We start from the raw sequence: 17,756 nt of genomic DNA, 5'->3' as shown, positions 1-17,756 counted from the left end.
AATTGATTGGTTGACTTACCGAAACAGGCCAATCAGGATGCTCTCTGTCTTACATGCACTTCTTGATGCACACACGCAAGGTCTCTCGCTCTCTCCCTCTCTGCTGTACATTTCTCCCCCCGAGGTCAACTGGCAGAAGCAGATCTTACTCCCCCCTTCTCTCCCTCTGATACAGGGACTAGGCTACTAGGCCTGATTTACTATTAACCAGCCCAAACGTACCCCCTGTACTACATGACCTCTGACCTGAAGAGGGCAGAGGTCCCCACTCAGCCTGGACCGAGGTGTCTCTGTTCTGCTTTTCAGTTGTAAATACTGTCCCTTGTTCAAACATAAATTTCCCAATGTCTTCTCTCCTTCCAGATCGGACGACCAGATGGCATTCCTGTGCGCTGACTGAGTCTTTGACCATTGATTATCGAAAATTTCTACAACAATTCCCCGCTTTTTATCATTCAGATTACTCAATCACAATAATAAACAATAAGACAAATTTTAAGTCATATCATCACACTTACACTCTTCATCTCTGATTTTTGCATAAATGATCACTCTCTTAAACATTTGTGAAATAACATTTGTGAAATAACATTGTGATGTTGTGATTTGCGGTGACAGCTGACGTAAGCAGGTTCCAGCTCACCACGCCAGATTCATGTACATGTCGTCTTGCGACCGTGTGAGGAATAACAATAACATAGAGTCTGACAGCAGCTGTCAATTAATTCTACAATATATGGTGTAAAAACGTCTGAGTGCTGCCCTCAGAAGAGATAAAAGCCCGCCCACACTGACAATTGATTGGTTGACTTACCGAAACAGGCCAATCAGGATGCTCTCTGTCTTACATGCACTTCTTGATGCACACACGCAAGGTCTCTCGCTCTCTCCCTCTCTGCTGTGCGCGCTACACGGTTTGGAGCACAGTCTAACCGCTCTTGCTCGCTCGCTCTTGATTCCAGGAGATTTTAACTAATTTGCGGGCATCAGGGAGCCGCTATCAATACGCGGGAGACTCCCGGAACTTCCGGGAGACTTGGGATATCTGTCTAGTTATCCAAAGTAGAGTTGTAAAAACTCTGCCCTATTCTGGATACGGGGCGGGGAGCACAGCTCATTTTTACTCCCACACAAAATTTGGCATTTTCAACATGGTATAATAAATGATCTGTAGGGTATTTTAAGCTGAAACTTCACAGACACATTCTGGGGACACCAAAGATTTAAATGACATCTTCTGAAAAAGGGCATAATTGGTGCCTTTTAACATTCACTTTCAGATATGAAAGTGAAACTCAACAATGTTGAGTCTCCATGTTCAAACTCCACATGTGACTTTCATATGTAAAAGTGAAATTGGAGATTTAGATAAAATAAAAAAAGGACTTTAATTTTGATGCTCCGTTATAGTGTTACAGCTCTGAGAGTGTTAAGCGATTTACAAAAATGTAACTTCTTAATATTTGCTTCGGTCTCTTTCAGGTACTGAGAAACAAAGGAATCTATGAGAGTGTGAAAAATGTGCAGCAGGAGAATTTCTGGATTGGTCCTCGCTCTGTAAGTGCTTCATATAGTGGCTTTGAAAAACTGGGTTATGAAGGACGCACTCTATCGTGCAGACTCTGAGAATAAAAAAAGACAGATTTTTCCTACCAGTATTTTTTTCTGTTGATGATTTTAATATGACGTTGATGTCATATTAAATTGATGTCCTTGTTAAAAAGAAAGATTTAAAAAAAAAAAAAAAAAATCACATATTGTACATTATTGAACCACTCAGTATTTCTTCGTTATTAAAAAGTATTTTTTTCTTCACTAAAAATATTTATGAAATAATACTTCGGAAATTTTTTTTTAATCATGTATACTCACATAAGATGAAGAGTCCTGTCATATCAGTAGCCTAAGAATATATTTTATTTATTTATATTTACATTGAGCCTGGCACCCTCATGGAGGCTGCCATGTTGAGATCACATGACCAGCTGAATACTATGCAGTTTATCTACATCCCTATTATCAAGTTCACTGTATAAATTGAGCATGCTTGACAGCAAATTCCACATTACTTCAAATGTATCAGTAACCAAAAACTAGTTAATGCGCACATCTTTTTTCTTTTTGTTTTGTTCGGGGGGTGAGTTTGGGGTTTGATTGATGCACTAATTTTGGAATGTGGTCTTTATCATTTTATTTTTGACACACAATCTTATTTTTTCTAATATAATAAAATGAGTGGATCGTCTCTCTCCACGTGGAATGTGAATGAGTTGGGGCACCCTATAAAAAGAAGGAAGGTTATTTCTCTTCTTAAATGTAAGAAATATCACATTTACATTTACATTTATGCATTTGACAGACGCTTTTTTCCAAAGCGACTTACAGTGCACTTATTACAGGGACAATCCCACTGGAGCAACATGTAGTTAAGTGCCTTGCTCAAGGACACAATGGTGGTGGTCGTGGGGATCAAACCAGCGACCTTCTGATTAACAGTTATGTGTTTTAGCCCACTACGCCACCACCACTCCATGTAGTGTTTGTATCAAGAAACAATTACATTTGCATTAAATTTGGGAAGATATGGGGTGGACATGTTTTCTTAAGTGCTGGCTCAAGTAAGAGCAGGTAACAACACTGATAATTAAGCATCTACAATTCAGATGTCTCAAACAGATAAATAAGGAAGAGTCATTATTGTTTTATCAGAAATTCAGGGGCAAAGGTTGATTTTGGCTAATATTTACACAACTAATGCTGATGATCAGGGCTTTTTTATAGATCTTGAAGGGAAGTTGCAAGCTGCTGGTACCCCTCATGATATAATATTGTGAGGAGACTTTAAACGTTTGATGGACTCAGTCCTTGATCATAGTGAAGAAAAAGTGTGTAAGCCCCCTAGAGCAACACTGAAACTTCACAGGGTGTGTAAAAATCTTAGTCTTACAAATATTTGGAGACTTTTGAACCCAACTTGTTGGAACTATAAAAAAAATTTTCATCAATCCATAATATTTATTCTAGAATACATTTTTTTTAGACAAACATAACGTCTGAGTTTAGAGGTGTTGCCACATACAGTTGTTGTGGCAAAAAATTATCATTAACCAACCATTATAACTGCGTAAGAGACACTCAGACTCAAACAGTCTTTTAAAAGTATTTATTCTTGCAAGAAGGACCCAGTCAGTACACAGCAACTCGTCTGTGTCATGAGAGAGTGTTTTTATCAGGCAGGGCTGCCGTTCTTATACATTTCTCCCCCCGAGGTCAACTGGCAGAAGCAGATCTTACTCCCCCCTTCTCTCCCTCTGATACAGGGACTAGGCTACTAGGCCTGATTTACTATTAACCAGCCCAAACGTACCCCCTGTACTACATGACCTCTGACCTGAAGAGGGCAGAGGTCCCCACTCAGCCTGGACCGAGGTGTCTCTGTTCTGCTTTTCAGTTGTAAATACTGTCCCTTGTTCAAACATAAATTTCCCAATGTCTTCTCTCCTTCCAGATCGGACGACCAGATGGCATTCCTGTGCGCTGACTGAGTCTTTGACCATTGATTATCGAAAATTTCTACAACAATTCCCCGCTTTTTATCATTCAGATTACTCAATCACAATAATAAACAATAAGACAAATTTTAAGTCATATCATCACACTTACACTCTTCATCTCTGATTTTTGCATAAATGATCACTCTCTTAAACATTTGTGAAATAACATTTGGAAAAATAAAAGGCTTAGGCTGTTTTTTGTGGGGATAGTCCCCTAAGTATTAGCAAGCAAGTAAAGACTTTATCTGAAGCCAGGCTAAATGAGTAAACACCGTTACTGCACATCTGACATAAAATCAGACCCTCAGTCACTTCAGTATAAACAAGAAATAGTGTACAGATTAAGTAGGAAAAACACATCAATTTAACATTTTGGTTATGTCAGCAGGCTATAAAAATACAAAGAATAAAGTATAATAAAATCCCTCATTTCAAAACCCTCTCCTTGTACGTTATCTCGTAACACGGATGACAGCTGCTTATAACCCTCTTTACCAATCAAAACATTCTCAGGGGAAGAAAAACATATTTCACAATTTAACACATTTCACAGTAGCTCTCGCTGCTCGTATCACCATATTTGTTTTCGTCACCCTCTGGATATACTGTCATTTTTACCATTTGGACAGATACCCCTGCTTTAACCAGTCTCTGTACTGAGCTGGAAACACACGTTATGATGCATGGTAAACATAACAATATTAACAGTCCTATCACCGCAATTGGTAACACAGTTTGAATCAGCCAATACCCCCATCCTCCCCAGAGATTCATAAACCAAGTAACCCATGTACTTTCAATATGTTCTGGCTCCTGTACGGCTTTTCTCATGTGTTCAATTACATTTGTGATGTTGTCACTGTAATCTGGAATATTGAAACAACAAGACATTCCCAACATTTTGCAAACTCCCCCTTTCTCTGCAGTTAACATATCAAGAACCAACCTGTTTTGAATGACTGCATCTCTTAACTGTTTCATTTCATCATTTATCATTGTCAAAGCATTTTCTGTGCTATTAGCTATTGCTAAAACTGTCCATGCTAGCCCATTTATCTTATTAATTGTTACTGTTGTACCCACCCCTAAGAATAATGACCACCCCACATTTTCTCCAGGCGTCGTCCACGGATCGGATAATGTATACCCTGCATAGTGCTTTGGCAATACCCCAGGCAAAATTTCAACATTTCTTTTTTTCCTTCCCACCCCGGGTGCCCTGTTTGGCAAATACACAGATGTACCCACATTCATTAACGCTGGATAACAACACCCTGCCCATTTCTTTGGCATCCGATGAAATGCCCTGTTGCCACACACCCACACAGCTGCAGGTGAAGTTTCATGTGGCTTGCTGAATGGGCATGTGAAGTTGACTTCTTTGTCGTTGATGACGGCTGTACAATTGTCCATTGTTCCATCCTTCACATTGATTCTGACCCTGCAATCGGACCAACCTGTTTTAATCCGTCTCCCGTTGTCCAGACAGATGCATACATCACCCTGTGTCGCCGTCACTCTCAGAGGTGGAATCGCCATATCAGTGTGGTTATACTGCTGTACATGGTCGCAGTTGTCTGCAGGTCGCCTCGTTGGTGTCTTTCCTTTCTCCAGATCACTAACAGCTTTGAGCACATCAGTCATTTGCTGTGGAATCAGACACTTTGTTTCTTCTGCTGTTGCTACAGTCAGTGGGACCGCTTTCCAAGCATGAGACATTTGCAGACAGAGCCAGCAGCTCGTTGATATCTCCAGTTCTTCCTTTTGCAACATCGCCAGAGCACAGGCTTTGTTCCCTTGACAACTCATCATGGCCTTCTGCACTTCAGGATTCGCTTGACCTTTTCTTATGTCTCCATTTCCCATCCAAGCCATCTTTTCCTCTGTCTCTCGTTCGAGCTCAGGTGCCTCAAAAGGTCTTGTCGTCGTTGTTGGAGCTGCTTCAACTGTAATTATGTCAATCGTCTCATACCAGTCGGTTCCTTCTTGTAGTCATAGTAGTACGCTTTCACGTCGCCCCACTTGCATGGATCTCTGCAGACATAGAAAGGTGCATACTCTTCGCTGTGTCCCTCACAGTTCGGACAGTTCTTTTGGAACGGGTTGCAGTTGAAAGTCACATTCGTTCCTTCCTGAATCGTGATGATTTCTCCTTCCAGGCCATGCGTTGGCTCCACGAACATAAATGCGCTTCTCTTGAACCATCGGATGGTATCGTTTGGAGCTGTTGTCTCAGTCCAGTTGGTTTGGTTTTCTGTTAATAACACTCTCAGGCCCTCGGTAAGGTGCAGTATTATCATACAAATTGTCACTGCAAGCAAAGTCATTATGCACATACTCTTACCCAGACCACACATTCCCTGCACTCTGAATGGGTGCCACGGTCTTGGACGCTCCCTTTCTTCCGTTTGCTAGATCAGTACTACAGCTGTGTGATCAGAATGCAAGTGGAGGAGTTCAGTCTTTGACGCACTCAGAGTCTTATCTGTTTTGCTGATTAACGGTGCCCGGCCGGATGCTGTTTCCACAACTAGGGCTGCCTGCCTCTTCCTCTTGTATCTGGCACCTCTTAAACACACACACCTAGAATGTTCTGTTGTTAATACTCTTGAATTATTTTCAGTTCGTACCTCTTCACAATGATTACTGCTTGTGACCACACGATGGGGTCCAATCTGTACACAGGCTGTGTTATCCTCTGTGGTTGGCCTTGCTCTTCCACTGATAGTGGTACTTGGTGTTCAGACTTGACTTCGGCGTTTATTGACATTCACTCGGAACAATCTCTTCCCGTTGCTGATTCTCCTGCGATGGTTGGCATGAACCCCCACGTAGATCTCTCTGCGACCTTCACTGGCGTGTGAGTCGTTAGTAGCACTTGGAATGGTGCCAGCCAACTTTTGGCCTTCCAGCTCTTTCTCCTCAGGTCACGAATCACAACAAAATCGCCAGGCCTGATCTTATGCAGCTTTTCACCTGAACACAAACATTGGACAACAGAGAAGACATTTCTTTGCAATAATTCAACATGTCATTCTCACACAGATCTGTTGATGGCAACCTTTGTCTACCCCTTTCTATTCCCATGAATGGTGGTCTACCAAAGAGTATTTCAAATGGACTTAAATTTGTTTTGACTCTTTTTCTCATTCTCATGTACATCAACACAATTGGGAGTGCTTTAACCCATGTGAGCACAGTTTCCTCACAGCACTTAGCCAATTTGTTCTTGATTGTTTGATTCTCCCTCTCAATAACTGCAGTGTGTTCTCATGTCAATTCCCAAAACCCGACCCACCTGCTTTATTGCTTCATTGACAAAGTGTGTCCCATTGTCCGAGCTGATTTTCCTTGGAATTCCCCATCTCGGAACAATCTCGGTTAAAAGAGCCTTCGCTAGCCTTCGTTAGTCTTGTTCCGAGGTTGGGAAGGCCTCAACCCATTTGGACCACATGTCAACCATCACCAGGCAGTATTTCTGTTTCCCACAAGGGGTTAACTCGATGAAATCCATCATCAGATGCTCAAAAGGCCCCCCCTGATGGTGGTTGAGATACTATAGGTGTTTTTATCCCCCTTTCCACATTATGTGTGTTACAAATAACACACCTTTTGCAAAAATGTTCAGCAAATATCGTGAAACCCTTTGTAAACCACAATTCTTTCATCTGTGCAACCATCCCCGCTTTTGATATATGGTCTAACCCATGTATCAACTTTCCATAATGAGGAAAGAAGTGTTTGGGTAAACAAAGCATGCCATCACAGCTCATCCACACATTCTCCTCAAAGTTACAGCCAGCTGCCTTCCATCGGGTTTTCTCCTTGCCTGTGGAAAAAGTTTGCATGCTCTGTAAACAAGAACAAATGTTGAGGTTATTGTCAGATATCAAAACACACGTAGTCACTTTTGTCTCCATCGCTGCCGCATCCTGCGCTGCCACGTCTGCTCGTGCGTTTCCTGTTGATACTGAACTGTTATCGTTAGTTTGCGCTGCGCACTTGCAAATCGCGACCTTGTCTGGTAAAAGAACGGCCTCCAAAAGCTCAGACACAAGAGACGCATTTAATATTGGTTGACCATCTGACTTCAGAGATTTTCTGTGCTTCCATAAAGCACCAAAATCTTGTGTTACCCCAAAGGCATAATGCTAATCTGTGTATTTTGTCACACATTTGTCTACCATAAGTTTACATGCTTCTGTTAAAGCAACCAGTTCAGCTTCCTGAGCTGAATAATTTGATGGCAGTTTGCCAGATGTCACGACCTCAAATTCAGTGGTTATCGCGTAACCAACCTTATTCTTTCCTGTTTGTGGATCTTTGGAAGCCGACCCATCCACAAAGAGGATATTGTCACAATTGTCTAATGGCGTGTCTAATAGATCTGGGCGCGGTGTGCACACTTGTTCGAGCGCTGACAGACAACAATGATGCTCCTCGCCATCCTCCTCTGCTGGGAGGAGTGTGGCAGGATTCAAAGTTGTGCATCTTTTAACAGTTATGTTTGGCATGTCCAATAAAATTGTGTGGTACCTCAGCCATCAGGCTGTAGATAAACGTGACGTTCTCTGCTCTTGCAAAATCATGGAAACTGCGTGTGGAACCCTCAAAGTTAAATCAGAATACCCCACAAATTCCCTGGATCCCAGTTCAGCAGCTGCCACTGCATAAAGTTTGGATGAGAAATATGCCACCGGTTGCAGTCTGTCTCCATGATTCTGCAAAAGAACAGAAGTCATAAACCCATTTTTCTCATCAGTCATCTGAACAAACGGTTTGTTTACATCTGGCAGGGAGCCAGAGCCATTTGCTCTTTCATGTTAGCAAATGCCTCTGCGGCTTCGCTTGTCCAAGCAAGCTTGTCACGTGACCTCAGCCCTTTCCCTGTCATCAGGGCTCGCAAAGGCTGTTCTAGAATGTCATAATTAGGAATAAATGTACGACAATAAGCACACATTCCTAAAAATTACAATAAATGTTTTTTTGTAATTGGTTTTGGCACATCTTTTATGGCCTGTACCCGTTTGTCACAGATGGATTTACTGTTTGGTCTGATAACATTTCCCAAAAACTTTATTTCCTGTTTCACAAACTGCAATTTTGAAAGACTAACTCTGTGTCCCTCCTGTTTTAAGTGCTTCAAAAGAGACACTGAGTCAGTTACACACATAGCTTCATCACATGCACAGATCAACAAATCATCCACATACTGCAACAAAGCCGTTCCAGCTGTCAGTGTTAGGGGTTCAAGGCTTCTTCGAAGCGCTTCATTATAGATCGTTGGGGATTTAGTGTACCCCTGGCACAACCATGTGAACGTATGACCCTTATTGTCAAAATCAAACACAAAACCAAAACTGACTCTTCTGGTCCACTGGGACGCTCAAGAAATCATTAGCCAAATCCACCACAGTGAAATACATTGCATTTTGCGGAATTTGTGACAAAATTGTGTAAGGGTTTGATACACGTGCCGCCCTAGCAATGACAGCTGAATTTACGGCCTGAAGATCTTGCACAAATCACCACTCAGTTGGTGAATTCTTATCTCTTATTTTCTTCACAGGGAAGATTGGAGTGCGAACTGGAGAATCATGACATGGTATAATTATGCCTTCTCTCAACAATGAGTCAAAACCTGGCATAATACCCTGCGATGCCTCCCGTTTTAGGGGGCATTGCACTTGACACGGTCTGTAATCAGATTTTGGTTTGACTATCCCATCCTTTGATTAAACCCACATCATATTTGTGTTTAACCCATAACCTAGGAGGTACTTCTGTCAGAGCCCCCTTCCATGCTTCTCCATCTCTTTTGACATAAATGCTCCTATTCTTTTGCTGTGTTTCACGCCTGCACTTATTTAGCCCAATCTGTTGCTTTAATGCATTCTCTCACAAAGGGGCCCAAATCTGCTCACAGCTGCTTTTGGCCTTGAACACTGATCAAAATAGAACTGCATTTGTTTTTCTGTCAGGCAAGCTGAGAGCACACACATACATTTCCTGCCCAGAAAATCGTATAAAATTTCACACTCTCATTTTCTGCCCCGTTAAACCACCCCTGTTCATATTGTGGTTCTCGTTCGATTACGACATGTGACGTGCAGTGTAACTGGTCAGGCGTCATATTTTCTGTGTTAAATGACATTGTTCGATCCTTTGCCAATTTCAAGATCATTTTTGCACAATCATCATTTTTCACACACCATTCATAAGCCCATTGCGGTTCCAATTTAGAACAACATATTTTGTGGTTCTTCTTAAATGCTAATTCCAAAGGAAGTAAGGGTCAAATTTAATTCACACATTAAATCTCTGGCCATTAGAGGTACCGGACAAGCTGGTGAACACAAAAACGCATGTTTAAATGTTCTCCCCTTCTCCTTTGACTCATACTCTAAGGGCACTGTGAATTTTTCAGAAATCAAATGGCCCTAGGCCAAAGTGCTCTTTATGCACTGAACCTGTCAATTTTGGGACACATGGCAAGTCACATGGTCGTATCATAGTATGGCCAGCCCCAGAATCTACCCAAAAAAAATCTACTAATGTCCCATCAACTAACACTTGATATCTCTGCATTTGTAAAAACCCTGAACTTTTGCACATTCTCAAACATTCATCCGAAACATTACCACATAAAACTTCATCAGTCACACTGAAAGATTTGCAAGCATTGTCTTCATTGCAGAGAGCAGTATGTAATCAGTGTATGTGTGTGTGTGTGTGTGTGTGTGTGTGGGTAAAGAAATGTTCACTTCCCTGTCTTGTAGCCAGCAGCCGATCGCCCTGTCTCCGGCCCCCCCTTCGCTGCTCTCTGCTCTCTTGCTTCAGTCTGTTTTTTCCTTCTCCTGACAGTCTGTGGCCCAATGTCCCTCCTGCTTACACAGCTTGCATCTCTTGCATTCTCTGAATACATGGTCGTCAGTCTTACACAAGCCGCAACTCCACCTTCGCTGGTTTCCGTAGCCTTTCTTCTTTCTGTCGGCCCACTTCTGCTGTGGTTTCGATGTGCTGACATTAGACGCCAGTTGAAGATCTCTCTCTCCCTTCGCCTTGACTTTGTCTTTCTTTGTCAGCAGCTGTTGCTCTCCGTGTACAGCGTGTGCCAGGGTGGAGGTCAATCGCCCGCTCCATTCAATGTAACTTGCTTTCACTGCTTGTGCGATCTCAGGTCTCAGGGAAAAAAAGTTCATTCTGGTCTCCTTCACTGTCAGAGAGGGGAGAAGCTGCTTGTGGTGCTTGTCTTCTGGGCGGAGAGCAGTCGAGGTCAGGGTTCAGTTTCAGGGCTTTCAGTTCTGCCACGGGATAGTGATGTTTGTATGCCGGCGGCACTGGCACAATTGTCGTTGCATGTGGGAAAACACAAACATACTTTTCATTAGTCAGTTCTGGTGATGTTGACACACAAACAGATCTTTCACACATTTTATTTTTACATTCCACATTTTCAACCCTACATGCTAATTCTTTCTGCATTTGCTTTTGTTCTCTTCTATCTGCTTCCTTAAAGCAACAGCCCACACTGTCTGTTCACATTCTTTGCACACATGTTGAACACAGCCACAACAACCTTTTTGTGCCCCGCTGCCCTGTTCCACTGATTCTCCTATAGTTTTTTCCTCATTTGACAGAAAACCTGGTGTATCAAATTTGGCAAGCTTGCTCTGAGATTTCCCCATACTGGCTGTTTCTGTTTCTCCGCGGGTTACTGTTCGACGCACGTCTTATAATCTGTAGGACGTCTCCAACAGATCTGATTTCTTAACCCAAGATCAATTAAGGGTGCACTTGCTTGTGCTTCGTTACTGGAGTACGTTCCAGCGCTCAGTTTTTTCCCTCTTGACCTGTTCGTAGGTCTCTTCGTTAATTATGGTTTGCCCAAATTTTCTCTGGAGTACGTTCCAGCGCTCAGTATTTTCTTTTAATCTAATTAAACAATTTTTGCGAGAACTCAGTCTCCGTTAGAAACCTCTTGACCTGTTCGTAGGTCACAGTCTCTGTTAGAAAACCTCTTGACCTGTTCGTAGGTCGGACCTGTTCGTAGGTCTGACCTGTTCGTAGGTCTCAGTATGTTTTATAATCAGTCTCCGTTAGAAACCTCTTGACCTGTTTGTAGGTCTGACCTGTTCGTAGGTCTCAGTACTCAGACCACACAAAAAAACCAGTCTCAGCCAATATGGTTCACTCACTTTCATACCAAAAGAAAATAATTTAGTCGTCCCTTACCAGAGATATTTGGGTTGCCACGGGTTCGTTTTCATTTGATTCCAGTGGAGTTTCTCCTGGCCCTGGTGCGGTCGGCCCCTCTCTCTTAAAACTTACGAGGTAGAGTTGGAACTTCTCAGTCCAGGTGGCCAAACACCGTCCGCACTCAGGTCCAGAAGGCACTTCCAAGGAATCCCACTATTCTGACACCAAATTGTTGTGGAAAAAAATTATCATTAACCAACCATTATCACTGCGTAAGAGACACTCAGACTCAAACAGTCTTTTAAAAGTATTTATTCTTGCAAGAAGGACCCAGTCAGTACACAGCAACTCGTCTGTGTCATGAGAGAGTGTTTTTATCAGGCAGGGCTGCCGTTCTTATACATTTCTCCCCCCCGAGGTCAACTGGCAGAAGCAGATCTTACTCCCCCCTTCTCTCCCTCTGATACAGGGACTAGGCTACTAGGCCTGATTTACTATTAACCAGCCCAAATGTACCCCCCTGTACTACATGACCTCTGACCTGAAGAGGGCAGAGGTCCCCACTCAGCCTGGACCGAGGTGTCTCTGTTCTGCTTTTCAGTCATAAATACTGTCCCTTGTTCAAACATAAATTTCCCAATGTCTTCTCTCCTTCCAGATCGGACAACCAGATGGCATTCCTGTGCGCTGACTGAGTCTTTGACCATTGATTATCGAAAATTTCTACAACACAGTGAAAAATAAATCATATAGTTGCCGCGTTAATGTATTTTGTGTTTGCAAAATCCTGAATTCCAACAAATGTTAAAGTCTGAAATCAATGTGTATAAGGAGACCAACTGATCCTCAGTATCCTCTGTGGGCGTGGCTTGGGAGGCACTTGTGAAGGAGATTCTTAGGGGTTGGATCAAACCGTATGCCTCATTCACCAAAAAAATCCAAAGCACGAGAACTAATGGAGTTGGAAGGGAATATTAAGAAAAGTTGGAAGAGCCGAGGCAGAGCTGAAGTGCCAATTTCGTATGATGGCCTCAGAGAATTGACCCGATTGATATACAGATATAATACTATTTTGTCACAGAAGGTTTTTGAGTTTTGGCTATTCAGGGCAAGACAGTCATACTTTGAGTCGGGGGACAAAGCAGGGAAGCTTTTGGCTAGATATTTAAAGCAGAGAGACTTTTTCTACCATTCCCTCTGTTCTGTATTTTACCCATCTGCTGGTGGGTAAAATATTTACCTCTGCCATTGATATTAATAATGCTTTAAAAGAATTCTATCATGATCTCTATAGTTCCACATCTTCATCTACTGATGAAGATATTAGAAATTTTGTGGAACCATTAGAACTCCCTAAACTGTTGACTGGGCAAAAAAAGATAAACATGGAGGAGCTTGTCAAGGTAATTAAGGCCAGACTGCTTTACTGCTGAATTTTTTAGATCTTATGCTACAGAACTGGCTCCACTTTTGTTAGAAGATAATATGGAATCATTAAAGAATGGAAAGCTTCCTCCAACCATGACACAAGCCTGGATCAGATCGATTCTTAAAAAGGACAAATATCCAAGTGAGTGTAAGAGTTACCGTCCAAATGCCCTGATCCAGCTAGTAAAAAAAAAAAGATATATATATATATATATATATATATATATATATATATATATATATTATTTCTATGCCACCGTCTGCTCTTTTACCAGACATAATGTCCTTTTTTTTCTTTTCTTTTTTTTTTTTTTTTAAGTCTAGGAAAGATTTATTTATTTTGCAGTTACATAGCTGAGATATAGGGATATGGCTGGGTAAACAAATCTAGAAAGGCCTTCGGCTTTGGAAAATATCACTCTACCAAAAATAGAGACATCTCATTATAGCCAATTGTTTAAAATATTTTTGTTTTGTTAAATTTAGAAAATCTGAATGGCAAGATGTTTAACAGAATCCTTTACAGGTATAATTTCAATTGAGACATTTCACATTTATTAAGATTTAACTTTAGACCTGAGGATTCTGAGAAATTAGAGATGGCGTTTAGGGCTGTTTTTAAGTCTTTTAAAATTAAAGCAGTGTAATCAGCCAGTTGAGAATTTTTGATTTCTCTATCAAATATATTCAATCCCAAGGTTCTTGGATCTGTTAAAATATGAATTGAGAGGTGTTCTGCAACTAATAAAAAACAAAAAAGTGTAAATCGGGTATCCATGACGCACTCCACAATAGTTACCAAATCTTTTGAAGTTTCCATATTTAGGATAATGGAACTATTAATATCCTTATAGAACATTCCAACTGCATCAACAGATTTATTTCCAAAACCAAACACTTTTAAGGAGTGGAATAAAAAGACATGTTCGATGGTCTTGAAAGCTTTACAGAAATCCAGAAACAAGATAACAGCCCTAGGATCTATCTGATCAGAGTAGTCTAGGAGATCAATAACAAAACAAATTTTACAACTAGAATGCCTGTTTGAGTTTCATGAATAATTTGGTTTAATCCCGATTTCAATCTTCTAGCTTACACTAGCGCAATTTAGTTTGTAATCAATATTTAAGAGAGTGATATGCCTCCAATTGTCAATTGCGATAGGATCTTTATCCGGCTTAGGGATCAGGGATATTAAGCCTTGTTTCATAGTTGGGAGCATTTAAATTTTCTTAATACATTCAATAAACATTAAAGAAATGGTATTTTCTAGTATCTCCAAAAAATATTGATACAATTCTATCGATAGGCATCAGCACCTGGAGTATCTGAATTTTCAAAAGAGAAACAATATTAGTTTACATTTCTTTTTCAATAAGGTCCCTTTTTTATTCCCTACTTCAATTAACAGCTAATTATCTGGCTTTTAACTTAAATAACTCTCATTTAGATCCATAGTCAGACACCTCTGTGCTGAAGATGTTAGTAACAAGGGTTTTGAAAACTATTTTCCCTAGGAGAGAATTATTGAATTTTCATTAGCCATGTAGGCTGTTAGGTTTACAAACATCACAATCAAAAGATTATCTGAAAAGTCATCGTAATGATGACATACATTTTGAACATGTAATAAGTTGGTTAAAATAAGAAATAGGTATATTCTAGACATATGTTAAAACTGTTAAAATAGTACCAAGAGTCTACTAAAGATAAATCTTTACATAAGGAATCAATAATGTTAAAATTGAGAATTGGGGTGCATTTTTTGTTGTAATCTATCCTTCAAAACATCAGGCACTCAATTGAAACCCCCATCAATGATCAATTTTGCATCGTAAAATCTACAAAACAAAAAAGAGCTTTTCTTATAGGATTATCTCTTAACCCCCTCTCATTCAAAGTTGTATTCAAAATTGTCCAGAAGTAAATAAATCAAGTAATCAAAAAAAAAAAAAAAGAAGAGAGAAACACTTACCACTAAGAGTACAATAAACACCTAACTAGTCACTGTAACACTGCCTTCTATAAGAAAGTTTAGGTAACAGAAGGAATAATTGGTCATCGACCCACAGAACAGTCACACATCAGTTGCCTGTCCATGTTCCACGAGTCACACAGGGTCTTGTAAACTCTTTTCTTGCCCATTAAAGCTTAAGTGGTTATATTCAGCTCTAATCAGCAACTGTAACCAAAATACACATCAAAGTATTAACAAAAAAGCATAGTATCAGTCTGCCGAACAGAATTCCTTCTCAACGCGTGCAGGAAAAGATAAAACATCTGTTCAGCAAGACGCCATCTTGGCTCTTAAACAAATATGTCTTATTACCATTCTCGCTTGCATGCCGTCTCTGATTTTATGTTTGCTGCAGCTGCTTCTTGAGTGTGTTGCTTTCTGTCAATGACAAATATACTACACATTTCTGGTGTTTTTTTTGTGATTGGTTGGGGCGGTCTACAGCCCACCCTTAATGTTTGCAACACACAGCCCTCCCCCAAATAGCTTTTACCCATTGCACAAATCATAAAATGAAAAATATATGTTTTATTTAATACTGTGTTTGCTAAATGTTTGATTGGTTGGGCAAGACTCCGGTTTGGGTGAGGGCTTGGGTGTCCTTATAAAATGAGTCTGCCCATGAAATTGAGTCCACATCTGAAGTAGAAATCCTACTAAATGTTTTTATGATGCATGTCTATATAATTTTGTAAATTCGACATTTAATGACTTAAATAAATTGTTACACATAATAATATATTACCACAGCTATATATCGTAAAATTAAAAATGTCTTGTTCTGTCTTTTTCAGTTAGCTTACATTTGGCAAGTTATCTGCTACAGAATTACTGAACCACAATATTTTACATATTTATACACCTTACAATCTTGGATTGATGGAAAATCATTGTGTCCTGAGCAGGTTTGGGTACATTTAAAAACATTTAGGTAAAACCAACTTTCCTAAAACATGTCTTGAGTTTTTTTTATTTATTATTATTTATGTGAAGCTAGTCAAGTCATGTTCACATATATTACAGCTGCACAATTCATAAAAAAACTAATCGTGATTACGTAATCATAAAAACATTAAATCTGCTCCTGTTGTTAATGGTTTCTATTTATAACATGTTTTTGCAGCGGTTGAGTGTTCTAAAGAATTCACAGACTTGTCGATTGGGCAATGAAATGGCAATGGCCTATCAGAGATGCTTAAATTAGTCCTCCATCCTATCAGTAATGTCAACTGATACTAATACACAAGTTTTAAATTGTCAGAATGCCCACATGCTTGCTCTTTTTCACGTCTGTTTGCGGTGGCACACGAAAATACTGAAGAAACATCACCTGACACTCTAAAAGAAGCCGTAGAACAAAAACAAAAAGTACTTTCATTGGATTCATTGCATATTGCACCGCTTGCTTTGAGCGTAAATATACTGCAAATGAGCAATACTACAAACTAAAACCTGTTCTTATCAAGGCATAGTCAAGGCATAGATGCGGTGTAAATAATTGATTTATTATGCTGATTTAGAAACCTGCAGTGAATACAGGGTTGGGAGGGTTACTTTTGAAATGTATTCAAGTACATATTACAGAATACACTCTGTAAAATATAATTTGTAACATTCGATTACTCGAGGTCAGTAATGTATTCTAAATACTTTGGATTACTTCTTCAGCACTGGTAGATTAATTATTTATTTATTTTATTTATGTTTTAAATACATAATCCCATTACATGTATTCTGTTACTCCCCAACTCTGTTTATAATACGTGTCATACGTTGTTTTTGCTCAAGCAGTACTCCTGTTGTTATTTTGTTGAGCTCCACGTGACCGAGATCAGAGAAAGAGAGAGTTACGGTGAGTTTGTATTTCGGTCACCCCTCCACCATTTTGTATCGACAAGTGTGTCATACCTCCAACTGAAGAGAGCGAGATATCAGCAAAACAATCAAAGTCTGACACCCTCTGTCCAAAATGTTTTGAATTTGCTAGTGTGGCGACAGCTTAAGGCTGAAATATTCAAATGTTGCACTCTCAATAGTCCTGAGAGAGTACGACCAGAATTTAAGGTCACTATTTGGGTCACCTGTGTCCAAACCTGTGCTCACTGCTGCTGTGTTTTGTGTTCAACAGGAGGATCTAATCCACTTGGGAGCCAAGTTCTCTCCATGTATCAGACGGAACAGTCAACTAGCAAAACTAGCAGTGCAAGCCAAAGATCTGGAGAGAGAGTCTGGCTGCTGTGTTCAGAACGATGGTTCTGGATGTGTACAGACCCAGATTAATGGCTGCTCGGTATAAACACACACACACACACACACACACACACATTATTGATTATATATATTAATCATCTTAAAGAGATGGTTCACCCAAAATGAAAATTATAATTAATTTGGTCACATTCAACAGGATGTTGTATTGGAATGTGAATGATAGGACAACAGGAGTTTTGGAACAAAAATAATTATTAAAGGAATAGTTTATCCAAAAACGAAAATTATTTTCTCAACATTTACTCGCCCTTTTGCCATCCCAGATGTGTATGACTTTCTTATGCAGT

The 17,756-nt window shown here is 40.1% G+C and overlaps 2 protein-coding genes across 5 annotated transcripts in view; one reads left to right on the top strand and one right to left on the bottom strand.

Annotated features, from left to right (window-relative positions):
• Positions 1-17,756, top strand: part of LOC127653636 (inactive rhomboid protein 2-like) — a 152,429-nt gene that overhangs the window by 72,085 nt on the left and 62,588 nt on the right. For all 4 annotated transcript variants that reach the window (XM_052140398.1, XM_052140396.1, XM_052140397.1 and 1 more), the window contains exons 11-12: positions 1,483-1,557; positions 17,327-17,488. In XM_052140398.1, coding sequence (XP_051996358.1) covers positions 1,483-1,557; positions 17,327-17,488 — 237 coding nt within the window. The remainder of the gene's footprint in view (positions 1-1,482; positions 1,558-17,326; positions 17,489-17,756) is intronic.
• On the bottom strand, positions 3,155-15,581 carry LOC127653643 (uncharacterized). Its single transcript, XM_052140412.1, has 2 exons — positions 15,511-15,581; positions 3,155-10,894 (listed from the first exon to the last, which is right to left on the bottom strand). The coding sequence occupies exon 2, from the start codon at positions 5,427-5,429 to the stop codon at positions 4,092-4,094; it is 1,338 nt and encodes a 445-aa protein (XP_051996372.1). The 5' UTR covers positions 5,430-10,894; positions 15,511-15,581; the 3' UTR covers positions 3,155-4,091.

Source organism: Xyrauchen texanus, chromosome 13, assembly GCF_025860055.1.
Source record: "Xyrauchen texanus isolate HMW12.3.18 chromosome 13, RBS_HiC_50CHRs, whole genome shotgun sequence".
In the NCBI taxonomy this organism is placed as follows: domain Eukaryota; kingdom Metazoa; phylum Chordata; class Actinopteri; order Cypriniformes; family Catostomidae; genus Xyrauchen; species Xyrauchen texanus.
The sequence above is the reverse complement of the archived record's forward strand: the minus strand, read 5'-3'. Positions and strand labels throughout refer to the sequence as shown.